Genomic DNA, 13,231 nt, shown 5'->3' on the forward strand with positions numbered 1-13,231 from the left:
AGTGGTTCGAAACGCAATCCGCTTTTCACGATAGTCGGAGCTTTCGGAAAGCTCGGCAGCCGGCAAAGCAGAAAACTCTTTTGAGCTTGCAGCATTAAAAATCAATGACGCGGTGAAAAATGACTGTCATTAAACGACGAAGCGTTGCACGGGCTCAATATCATGAGTTGGCAAAAATGCTTTCCCGCATTCAATTTCAATTGTTAAAAATCTTCGCGCGCAGTTTGTTTGTTGATAAAAATAGTGATTCGATCTTCCGGTGGCTACAATTTATTAAGTCAAACCGATTATTTGTTTCTTGGGCCTATTCCGTCATTCTAAAAACGACCAGAAATGATAAAATCAATAGAATTTTTTTTTACAAAATTCATACCACTTATTTATTATAACAATAGCTTGGGCCTGGACGAAGGATTCGTAAGAATTTGGATTAAAAAAAATGCGACAGTTTTAACAAAAAATTCATCTTTCGAGGTGCTAAATTTTCGGTTTTTTGTTACAATTTTTTTTCCAACAAAATACAAAAATCCTTCGTCCAGGCCCTAGCTATCATTATAATAAATAAGTGGTATAAATTTGTTATCGGTCGGATGAACAAATTTTTTTAGTCATCGTGTCCACCGCAAATGGACACGATTCGAGTATTAGAGGATAGAAATATGCATAAGTTCCTGAAATTCCAGCCTAATTCGAAGCGGATATAAATACTGAAGATTATTACGTCTATGAAACGTGTTGCAAAGTATAAAAAGTCTGAATGTATATCGATTACCAATCGAAACTCATTCGTAATTCTAGACGCACGAAAGTCACAAAGCTTCGCTGCTTTTCATCAGTTTCTCTCATTCCCTGTCTCGCATATTTTTTCTCTCTCTTTCTCTTTCTCGCCCTTTAACATCGGCTCGTATTGCCCACGCACGTTTTATATATGTGCATCCGTGTATGAGATTACGAGGGTCGACGAGAGTAAGTTAACCGTCGCGATTCGTTAAAAGCATAACGGTTCGATAGCCAACAAAGGGTGTGATCCCGTCACTCGAGGCTATTCGCGTTGCTGAAAACTCGATTATTACGCGTTCGCGGCGCTTTCAAAGGTCCCGCGGGAAGTGCGTCTCCCGACGACTATTCGTTGACTCTTCGATACTCCTACGAGTTCGACGTTCGACGTTAATACCGGCAAAAAAAAAAATAAATAACAGAATTCGTGCTACTCGCCTTTTCAAAGGAATTCCTCGATACGTTTCAAATTTATGTTATACACGCGCAAAACTGATCACTTCTTTCACCTCGATCCATACACGGAGTCGACCCTCGAGTAGACGGATACCGACCAATAGGCGGGAAGACGAACAAACAAAAATTCATAAAATCACATTTTTCAATAATAAATCAATCAAAAATACTCATAAACTTCCCACTAAATTATCCTTTGCACGATATTTACTTACGAATATTCGAAGGATTAATGTCACTGTGCCATTGGAAAGCAATAAATACTTGAGAAGCCTCGCACATTTGCGATCTTAAGTCGTCATTTTTTAAACGAGGACGTGATTTTTCAGAAATATAATTAAGTAATTTGTAATTGAGTAATTTCATTGACTGCGTCTCATCTTTGAATTTGAATGAACGAACAGACAATAAGTGACACTAGGGAAGCTTGTTATTTATACAAGTGTAAGAAAAGCGGCTTACGTATTTCACTGATCAAGAAACTTCTAATACTTTGATCCGTCCCATCTTGTCACGGGGCAAGCCCGTGCAGATTTACCTTTGATGGTCAATCCTAATACGCGTCTATGTACAAACCGTGCGTATACTCGCGAGGTACAAATCAAGCCAAAGTTAATTGAGATGAAAGAGCGAATGGGTTGAAATCGAAAGGAGCGACGACAGTGTTCGTCAGGACGTGGGTCAATCGTGGCATTTCGTCGCTTGCTAACCGAGTTAATTAGCGATTCGTATCCAGGCGATTCGTATCCAAGAGGAAATGGGCAAATGTATGAATTTCGCTAATCACATCGTCGACATATAATTCCAATGCGAACTTGGCGATTCAGAAGCTTTTCAAACGCCCCAAAGTTTTTGTGAAACTCCCTGAACTCGACGGCCGCTGCAGACTCGAGAATGTTTACGATCGTACTGGCACACTGTCCTTTCCAAATCGTTGAATTTTTTGCTATTCCTCGTAAGTGTACCGTGGCGAAGCAGTCTACAATGAATATGATTGTTACTTTGACTCGTCGATTTAAAAAGAATCGTGCGGCCGCTTTTGACGCAAGAGCTTCTCAAGTAGCGAATCCCAAACGCCCACGATCCGAACATTCCTTATTATCTGAAGCCGTTGAGACGAACGATGCTGTACTTAATTCTTAACAGGAAAGTATAAATTAGGAGATTAAACATTTATGACACTCGTAAAAGTTTAAATGCATAATGCCAGTGGATTCTTCGAAGCTGGACGTCATAAATAAGCATATGGAACGGATTCTCGTTACGTAGAAAATTTCGTGTGCTGAAACTTGGTCCCGTAGTTTCCCCTCTGCTTTTTATTTTCGAGCATTTTTTTCTTTCAATTCACCAAAAAATGTCAGAAGAAGAATGATACGCGTCTCTCATGTATTGTCGCTTGAGGGTTGAACAATTTGTTTTGTTTTCCTTTTCACTATTTCTGCGTACTCAACAACGCGATATTTGTCTCATATCTGTAGATGTTGCGAGATGGCGGAAAGCAAAGTGCTGTTTTCCTTTGTAAAGATATACGCGAGAGACACAAAATCGGGCGGTGGGAGCATTACAGTGGAGAGAGAAAAAGCTAATTGGCTCAAGGAAGCATGTATATATATAAACGGTTGAAACACACCGAGCAGCTTCATTAGTCTTTTGACTCGTGTATATACTGTGCAAGCATATATTTATATATAGGTTATATAAATAAGATACAAAATGAGATAGAAGAAAAACAAAACCGGGGACATGGATATCTGCTAAAGAGTTGGCCTTTGAGCTGGAATAATCCCCTTTTTTATTCCTATCTGTTGAATTCCATTAACAAAACCGTACCGGCAACGTATTCCAATCTTTTGTCGAGCAGAATATTTTTAAATCGATTGTTTTATGCTTCGTTTGAGATTCGAAATAGGTCGTTAAATGAAAGCAGTAGGATCCATTGTTTTTCAGTAACAAAGATAAAGCATTCAATTGTTGTCAGAATAAAAAACGAAAATTCTATTTATAGAACGAACAAAATGTATAAATGTTTGTCCGAAAAATATTTTGGGGAAACGCAGTTGTGAATTAAAAACGAATGATTATATTTCATTAAATAATAAATCAAAAACTCTCTCCTGGAAATTTCCTCATGACTCTAATCACAAATATTCAATTATTTATCATTCCTATAAATGTCAGATCCTAAATTTTTATTCACGATGCAATAAGCAAAGGATTTAATTCAAATATTGCTTTGTCAATATTCACTTTGAGAGATTAACGCAAAAGCATTAAAAATACTCGGTATAATATTGTGAGTTTCCCGTATAGCGAACCATTTATATAGCCCTGTGTTGGTATTTGAAACTGTGCCGAAAGGCGAAGCTAAATACCGCCTAATGAACATATACGGGCGAGTCTTTGATACAAAGCTTCCGATTGCGCTTTATATAGACATTTATTTTCTTCCTTCTCTTTCTCCCTCCCTTTCTCTCTCTCGCTCCATTTTTTTCTCCCTTACCGCGAGAAGCACGTATTTGCATTGTGGCCACCAGAATTTCGGGTTCTGTCGGTTTGTATATCCTAATGAATCTACACACCAGCATCCATTTAAAGTGCGTGTACAGAACAGGACACAACGCTCGTTGCTTTCATGCACACACCACCGAAACTGATAAACCACATGAGGTAACCTGGAAAAAGTTTTTCCTCGAGGGGGAAAATCTTTCCATGCGGGCTCGCCGGAGAATCAATCGATTTCAGCCGCGGTGTAAAATTCGGTGAATCCACTGAAACTCTCTACCATTATGATGATGAAAAAAGGTCCGTTAGTCATTCGGATATCTCATCGAAACACGAGCTCGAACTTTAAAAGTTGGAAAGTTCGAGGGACGTGGAGGAATTTGAGTAAAAGTCTGCGGAATTTATACAAAACAATGGCAATTGGAAAATTATTCCGGACTGAATGCACCTTAAACAATTCCACTTGTTGGATAATAATCAAAATATATTATTGACGAAAAATGGTGTTTCTCTTTTCAACCCGAAGAAATGTTTTGCAGCAAAACTTATGCTACTCGAGTGTTCCGAAAGCTTCAGACTTTGGTGATACTCACGTGATTCGATGTCGGTGTCATTTGCTATGCAGAATATTATCTCATTCATTTTGTACTCGTATGAAGATTCAACGTTTATGAAACTTTTCAACTCTAATTAGGAAATATCGTTAAACGCTCTCTAAGCAGCTTATCGCCAGTTCGCATGTGTAAACCGAGATGAAAAGAACTGTCAAAGAAGAGTTTTCGAACTTCTCAAACTCGAAAGTTCTTCGATGGAAGGCATGGAAATTTGAACGATCTTTAGTAATTGAAATGGAAGATCTTGATGGCACTTTTTAGATCGTTGAATTCGCTGAAAATGAGTAAGCTTTTCAAGATTTGGCGACAAGTACAAAAATGGTCGATTCCTAATGATTGTATTGAGTTGTGAACCGCAAACTTTCTTGGACTCCCAAGGAGGTCTGGCTTTCATGGAAAATGTATCACGAGGATGCCACTCGAGAGAGTTTAACAAGAGCCAGAGAAATTTCTGCTGGGTAATTTATGTTTCAGGGGTACGAGGTTGATGCTACTTGAGGTTTTTTAGAATAACTGCACATTGAATATTATATAAAAATGTTATACGCTTTGAAAATCTTGCAATTACGTTAAACAAAAAGTAGGATCTTCGTTAGCGAGACTCGTTATTCGGCATAACTCGAGCTACTCGGTTGGACAAAACGATGCGCAGACTTTCTATTGAATTTCATAATCTTCTTTACGCGAATACAAAGCGTCAAACTAGCAGACGATGAAAGCACGGTAAAGGAGAGCGGGAATGAAAAAACAAGCTTCTAGTGCATTTGGAATGAGAGAGAATGCGCGAGGAAAAGGCAGTGAGAAAGAAAGAAGATTAAGCGCGTACGAAAAAGCGAGAATAAAAGAGGCAAGTGCGAGCGTGAAACGTGAAAAAAAAGGATTTAGAGCCGAGAGATCTCGAGGCTCTTGTTGAAAGTGCACGGCCGCGACGAGGAGCCCTGACACCTTGCCAGTAGAGTCCGTGACCACCCACGAGACCCTTGAACCCGGCGCGCCAACGAGTGAACCGCGCACACGATCTCGGACCAGCTTTTTCAGTTCGCTTCGTATCAACGTGTGTGTGCACACATTCAATGTTCATGGTTGGTTAAGGTTGGAGTCAAACTTAGATGGCTGGTCGTCAAGTCGTGTTTTTAATGACCAGACAATCGTGTTCACCAAATTCTTGTGACCATTAAAGGCTTTTGAAACACGACGACAAAGACATCGTGGAACTCAAAAGTGCCGCATTGTTCGTATTTTCAGAAGGATCACTCTGGGACAAAGCAACTTATTTCGGCTCACGAAATAACAGGCAAGTTCCTTGCAGCGTTTCCGGGTCTTTTTAAGAGTGTGCCAACTCCGAAACCAAAGTGATAAGTCCCCAGCCAAAAAAAAGTCTTTTCTTTTAGGCTCTTAAGGTGGAAACACAACTCCCGCCTTATCAGTAGTCTCTCGTTTCGGTATACCGAATTGCAATTTGGACCAAGAAGAGACTAAACAGACATTGAACGAACGTGCACAAATATAAAATCCTCTGTTGGCTGTAACGGTAGATTGCGAAGAAGGGACGAAGAACGGGGTTAATCCGATGTTTTCGTAACTTTAATCAGCCGTTGCGAACTAATCCCTGCGTACTTAATGGTTTGACCAGCCACCGTGAACCACGCGACATCTGGGAAACTCGCGTTAGTCGAGACCACCAGAGGAACGCTCTCAAAAGCTGCCAACGGAAAGGCGAGGCATTATTTGTGTGAGGCTTGTGCTTAGCTTGACAAAAGCACCACGGGTTAAGTCTCCGGTAACATGTGACTGATATGACCGCTGCTACAGACCACTTCGACCTTCCAGTGTGACCTGTTACAGCTACAAAATTCCCATAAAATGTCCTCCCGGCCAAAGTTCGCATTGTATTGCGGATCGATCAGCTGAGACAGCGGATATTGACGCAGCACGTTCGATAAAAAACATGTCAACGGCACGACTCGTCGCTCTAGGGAAATTTTCGAAATTTTATAAAAAGAAGAAAGCACAAGATTGGCTGCAACGAAATTACTTTCAGGATTGGATTTTGAACATACGTTAATGCAAAATTTACCGATAACCACGTCGAGCTCATTGAAGATCGATGGATGAGGCAACTCCGAAGAAAAAGACGACGACGTACGATGAATATTTCGGTAACAGGCAGTTACCGAGGAAAGCGTCAAGGACTTTTTGTCCAGAAACTTCAAAATCGACTTACGTCGCGCGGTCTGCTTGTCTGTACTTATTTTATTCATTTTTTATCTTTCGATCGTCCTCTCCAAATCGACATGATCGGAACGATGATAATCATGGATGTTTTCTTGTTCTATTGCAACAATTTTTTTCTCAGCGAAGCAGAAAAACAAGATATTAAGATTGATAGATGACATATTCAAGTGAACTCGAAAATTAGCATGCCCAGCAACCCCATCGTGCTTCGTCAAAGTGACAATTGTATAGAGTGGTCTCATTAATCCTAGGATTATTTGCCTATGCAAGATGAGTTGCACAAGCGTGGGATGAAACGCGTAAGTTAATACTGAAACAACGGGTGCGCGGTTGATGATATGGTAGGGTTGAAGCCTGAATAAATGAGTGATATAGCGGTGTTAGAGACGGAATAAATGAGTCCTGCTAGAAACACATGGAACAAGAGACAGGAATAACGTAGTCGTCGAAGGGAGCTGTGACGATGTCGACGAGATTTAGTAGAGCGATTTCGTGACAGGTCGGCTACGAGAGAGAAAGAAAGAGAGGTACGAGACAAGAGGAAAATACATGGAGAGAGAGAGAGAGAGGGGGGAGAAAAAGAGAGAGAATCTCGAAGCGGTATTCTCGCAGGGTTAACTGCACACATAAACGCCAGAGGTCACCATCGAGTTTGTGCCACTTGACCCTCCGGGCACTTTGCCCTTTGCAATTTATCTTGACTAACCGCGATAAACCGGTATATTTGACAGTGTCAAGATGAAATTAAGATATCTCTCAAAAGGCGACAGCTCACCGAGCGGAGAGGACTTTGCGTCCGTTTGGCTTGGATTTCGTGAAATTTTCATCCCTCACAGCAAAAGGAACGGAAAAACAAAAGCTACAAAGTGGATATTATGACTCGAGCCGGATCTAAAAATAAATGCTTCTATTCTCTATGCTCTAATCGTACAACGATATAAAAATAAGGTCGGAAGAGACAAAATGTCTCTTTTCTATTTGATAAAGAAACTCTCGAAGTCCCTAGACTCCGGTAAGATCCGAAATAATAAAAAGTAATGATTCTTCATCAAGACTTCAAAGATAATTAGTGTTTCAAACGAACTTACAAAATGAGAATTTAGATGGAACCGCGAACCGAATAATTTGCATGAAATTACGAGTGATTTAACATAATGCCATTTTCAGTACTGCATCCGTCCATCGTTCAAAATGTTCCATTGAAATGTTTAATATTTTGCGACAGACTGAAACGCCAATTTCTCATTCAGGTGTAATTAGTACACCTTGTATAATACGATGAAAATCTGACGATTGCCGACATCATTAAAATGTAATTGGTCATGCCAATTGGCCTTTTAATTACTATGCTTGATATTAATTATAGTGTCGTGAGCTATGGAGTGTTTACCTTTGCTGATTGTTGTTCGCAGTGGGCATAGGGGTTGGCACCCTCGGTGGTGGTACCGGTATAGCCTTTCGCCTTCCACCCCCGGGCATACTTTGGTTAACGGTCGGCGTAACACGTCCCGTAGGCGCTATTCGCCCCGCTGTTCGAGGACGTTCCGTTCGTACTTCCATCTTTGCTCTATAATCAAATTAAACCACCAATATCCATTAGTCAATATTTCAGTTGTTCGATATCTCCAATGCATGTAACAACGTTGTTGTAACGTTTATTTTACTATGTAATATGATACGCGAGTCGAAGCTCCAATCAATTTTGTACATAGAATCACCTTGGTGGATGGAAGAATAAAAAAAAATATACGACAATCAATTTCAGCTCGGTTTTCGCAACGTATTTTATTGAATAATTCCATTGAAATCGAATGACGCAGTCATATATTCGAGCTGCACTGAAAAACCTCCGATGCATTCCCATCACCATATTTTTTTCCTGAATTCAATCCACGTTGTGGAATCCACTTGTTATTTCGCTCAATTATACCTCGAAGCTGGATAACGCAAAATAAAAATCACAATTCCATGCAGTTGGCAGCTTTTCATAGGCTTTCGTGAAAATTCAGTTACAAGCATTGTTCAACGCGGTAATTGAACATTCCACGACAGATTCTCATAGACGTATAACAGATACGAATACACTGTTTTCAGGGGAGACAAAATGAAGTGACGGAAAAATATAAAAATGCTCTACAAACCCAAACAAAATGGAATAGTGAGTTAGGTTCGATTTATAAAAATACGAGAGTGTACAAAACATTAGAAAAAATGGGAGTACAACTGAGCATTGACACGTGACTTTTGAAAGCATAATCAGGGACTCTCAGTGCAGAAGATTCTTGTGAATTGTAAAGTCACGGTACGACCTACCACCAATTGTGAGTAGATGCCTACACATCGGTTCGGTATGGCATTGGGAAAAGTAAAAAGCGCTCTATAGACAGTGTGAAGCATACGCGAAGTCATAAAAGTGCCATTTCTCTGTAGGAGCTCAAAAGGCTGCGTGACATCACAGAACGCTCATAAACTTTGAAAACGCTGCGTACACAGTTGCATATACGCATACAGACGAATTGCAACTCGAGCTGGAATGGCGGAGAGGAGCAAATGAGTACTGACAGAAAAAATAGGAAAATTCAAAACAGCCCGTCGCGACAGTGCATCACCTTGAACACAGAAAGAAAATTCGAAGCTAAATGATGCGCGTTGACACAGCATGAGAAAAAGAGCAACTAATAGCAGCCAAAAGCATCGAGTATTTTCTGCAGCAGTGAAAAAAAAGCTGCTGAATAGAGCGAATACTCGACGAATTCGTTTCATCAGATTCTGCGTCTAAAAATGCATTAATTATCTTATGCAGTCGTAAAATATTGAGTTTCATTCCGTGCATGGGTAACTCGGATTCAGGTTCTTTCGAATTGCTAATTTTATACTATGATTTTGGAAAAATCTTGGCAAAGTTTTTCAGCATTTGTGTTTATCCGCCCCCCCCCCCCCCCATTTGAGGTCTGCCTCATTTTTAAAATTGACAATATTTAATGAAAAATATTGTGAAGACGAAAGTCACTTGAAAATAGTGATGAAATGATAGCATTTGAGCTAAAAAGTACTGAAAAAGACGAAGCACGTCGAAAGCGAAGTTGCCGCATGAGCTTATTATGCATATTTACACGAATACGGGCTAAACTAGCAGCAGCCCGCGCCGGAAGCGAGTGCTGTAAACATACAAGCACCGGTGTAAATATGCATCGTACGGCGCGGAAAATAGAGCGCCATTGAATAATTCGTCGTCTCTTTCCGCACTTTTGTTACGTGCAATATTTCTCGGGCGACAAACAATTGCAACCGAGACAATGATGGACATTTTTTCGACCGTCTGTGAAGTAAGACACAAGATGAGTCGTGATGATGAACAAACCGATTTCCGCAGGCTCAACACGGTCTCAAAACGATCTTTATCAGCAGCAACAAAAATTTTTTAACCGTGTTGATGATAACACGAAAAAAGAAGTGCAACGTTGAACTCAATTTTTCGTGGAAATAAACGGCTAGAAAATCAACCAAAATCCGGGGGACAAAATTTCTGAAGTTTTCGCGTGAAATAATTGACTTGGAACTAGAAAGCTCCAAATTGACTTGAATCCAAAATCAATTGACACAAGCCATCTGTAGAGTACAGATTTTTCTACTCGATTTGTGTAAATAAATGGAAAATTAAGGACATTACGTAGAAAAAAGTTCAATGGAGGATAGAAAGTACAGACGTCGAGACCTTCCTTCATGTTGTATCAGGATGATGGTTTTTAAGGCGCGGAGAGTCGCTGAGAAGTTGATGGAACTTTGCAACGATTGCCTGGCTGAGGATCGAGTCAAGAGCCTTCTTGGTGAAAAGACCTGGCAAAACGGGAAGTTTTTGTCGATCGGTTGCAATCTCAAGGAGCTGCACTCGCGGACGATATTAATATATTAGAACATACGAGTGAATCTATATTTGCTTGTATGTGTGTTTAATTCGTTCTCGGAATGTGAAGAAGCGTGAACCTTTTGAGATTTTTTGCAGCCCCACTCAGTGTGCTGAGGACCAGCATTGACAAATATTTTTTGTAAAACGCTGTAAATTCGTTTTGGACTGCGAGGTTTTTCTTGACCCCGGTACAATTTCTCGTTTCGGAATTGTTGCTGTTAACGAAATCTTGTCATTCACCCGCAAATCCAAATACGACGGCCCCTGGAAAATCCAATAGCACACCTTTTAGGGTCAAGTTGGCAGTAAAATAGCAGCCACTCTGAAGAGAAACGCTCTGCAACTCTCCACATGCTGAAAGGGCATTGAAAATTGGGCTCAATCGTCTTGCAAGTTTTCTAAAATTGTCGACAGTAATCGCAGGGCGGAAGATATAGTTCGATTTCCAGCGAATCGGTTTTTCAGACGAGAAAACAGTTCCTAAGAAGGGAGCCGAAAAAAAATCATCAGGCATGGTTGGATATGACGTCCTTTTGCTCCAAACACTACCGAGACTGAAATAGTAAATGGAAAAAAATTGTAGCCGCACGAGGAGGAGAAAAATAATGAGAGAACCGAAAAAAATGGTAAGCGTAGACTAAAAAGAACTGGAACTGGTTGAGAAGCAAAACTCGGATCAAGAGGAGCGAGAAAGTATTACGGTGAATTTTAAAACGAAAGAAGAGGCGAGGAGAAATTAAAGGCGTGGAGAAAATGCCAAGGGGTTATCGTGCGCAGCACAGTAACGGGTAACCTGGTGCGGTTTCCGTTAGCTCGTTCGACTATTTTTACGTCAACCAACCGAGCCTACCGAAAGCAGAGGCAGGCCAACCCCTACTTGTAACTTTTGCCGGAAACGATAACGTAAACGTGCTGCACCCAATGCGCCTACCACTATTACAACGCGGACGGTGCCATTAAAACGTTCCAGAAGTATAAAAATAAAACATCGAGGAGCATTTGTTAGAATTATTTTTCACTTTTACATAATGCAGTGGCTGCATTCACGTTCGATCCTCCTGCAAAATTTCATTGAAACCCAATGCATATTAAAATTCACTCATTCATTCAATTCGATTTTATCTTTCGCTCCTCTTTCGTTACTCCAAATATTCCTCCGACGTTCCATTAAACGCTGATCGCAAAAGCCTCTATTTCTTCGAGTGCATTCACCAGGGTGCACCGATTTGAGTGCAAGCTTTTCATTCGTCATCGTTATGAGCGAGACGACGACGAGCCTTTAAAATCTCGGGCCCAGCAACGAAGCAAAAGAAAGGATGAAAGTACGGAACCACACGAGTCAATGACCTACTCGAAATCCTACAGTGAGGTGCTTCGAGGAATTCCCCATCATCTGGCCGACGAATCCACCAGCTCGTTGGACAATGAGCTCATTTATGTTTCAATGCGACTTAATTATCCAGGTCAATCTCTCAATGATATTGTCGACTTCTCCCGCTTCCATCCGTTCATTTATCCACTGTTTGTTTGCCTCACATCCGTAAAATCTCTTCAACGACTATTTCCCCGCATATTAATGGCAATCCAGGTACCTCCATGTGGTTTAATCCATTGCGAGGATAATTCAGCACGAGAGTGAATAGATGTTCGGTAATTTAACAGCATCCTCGCGGGATATGCTCCGTCCATTCTTCATTGTTCTTCGGATCGTTAATGCGGCACCATTCGACGAATAGTTCAGCGACGAATACATATTTCCGATTCAGAAGATAATTGTTCGAAATCATGAAACATCAAATACCCGAAACGTAGAAATTGAGATTTTCAACAATGGAAATGGCATAAATCGTAGCAAGATTCCACACTGGGATTACGGAGTGTAAAAATTACTGCATTTCGCTCCCAATAGTCTCCATCGCCCATTTTTTCGTTGCCACGCTTCTGATCGCCAGTCCACAGAGTCCGGTACATGCAGCAAAAAAAGGAGGGAGCAAAAATACTGCACGGTTCATTGGATCCTGGAGGAGACAGCGAAGAATAAAACGTTGTGATTTTAAATGAAAACATGTCTCAGAGATGAAGAGTGCGAAGCAGTCATTAATTCCTGGTGAAAAAGTTCTTAAACTTATGGAAGTATGTTTGTGCGTGGTGGAGCGTGAATAGTTAAGAGCTGGTGTTGCCCATCGCGGAGGGTGAAATCGGGGGAGCAGTTGGAGCGACGATTATCACGAGTCTCGTATACAAGCGAGTTGTGCTAAACTTTTTGTTGATAGTGCCGTTGGTACTGGTTCGTAAACACCTGAGCTTGAAACAAAGTGACTGCTCGGAGGGACTGCTCGCGGACGTGCAACAAGAAGCAGTCGGAGTATTTACGACGAGATATGCTCATTCAAGATGTCTCTTGTTTGTCAGAGGCAAAGGGATGAGAAAAAAATTATGGATCATCATATCGCCGTGCGCATAAGAATGAAGAGAAAACAGAACGAACAACGGAGAGAGGAAAGGAGAGGAAGACATTACAGCCGGGGCCTCGAGAATTTCCGCAAGGGATGCCATGGTCGCGTAAAACAAAAAAAAAGCATGTACAGATCGTGTCAAACGCCTAAGAATGGGCCCAAGTTGTGAAAAGTCGTGTGTGGCTCGTTCAGTCTCCGTGCGTGTATGCATGCATGTTGCGCGATCATTATTTCCTGACGTGTGGAGTTGATGTATCGCTCAGTAAGGTGACACAGTGGAAGAG

General features: G+C 41.0%; 1 protein-coding gene across 3 annotated transcripts in view; it reads right to left on the minus strand.

Annotated features, from left to right (window-relative positions):
• LOC122407184 (uncharacterized) overlaps window positions 1-13,231 on the minus strand; it is a 297,472-nt gene that overhangs the window by 259,177 nt on the left and 25,064 nt on the right. For all 3 annotated transcript variants that reach the window (XR_006260168.1, XM_043413215.1, XM_043413216.1), the window contains exon 3: window positions 7,975-8,151. Coding sequence is in view for 2 of the 3 variants with exons in the window: in XM_043413215.1 (XP_043269150.1) it covers window positions 7,975-8,144 (170 nt within the window). In the remaining variant the exon portion in view is untranslated. The remainder of the gene's footprint in view (window positions 1-7,974; window positions 8,152-13,231) is intronic.

Source organism: Venturia canescens, chromosome 2, assembly GCF_019457755.1.
Source record: "Venturia canescens isolate UGA chromosome 2, ASM1945775v1, whole genome shotgun sequence".
NCBI lineage: Eukaryota > Metazoa > Arthropoda > Insecta > Hymenoptera > Ichneumonidae > Venturia > Venturia canescens.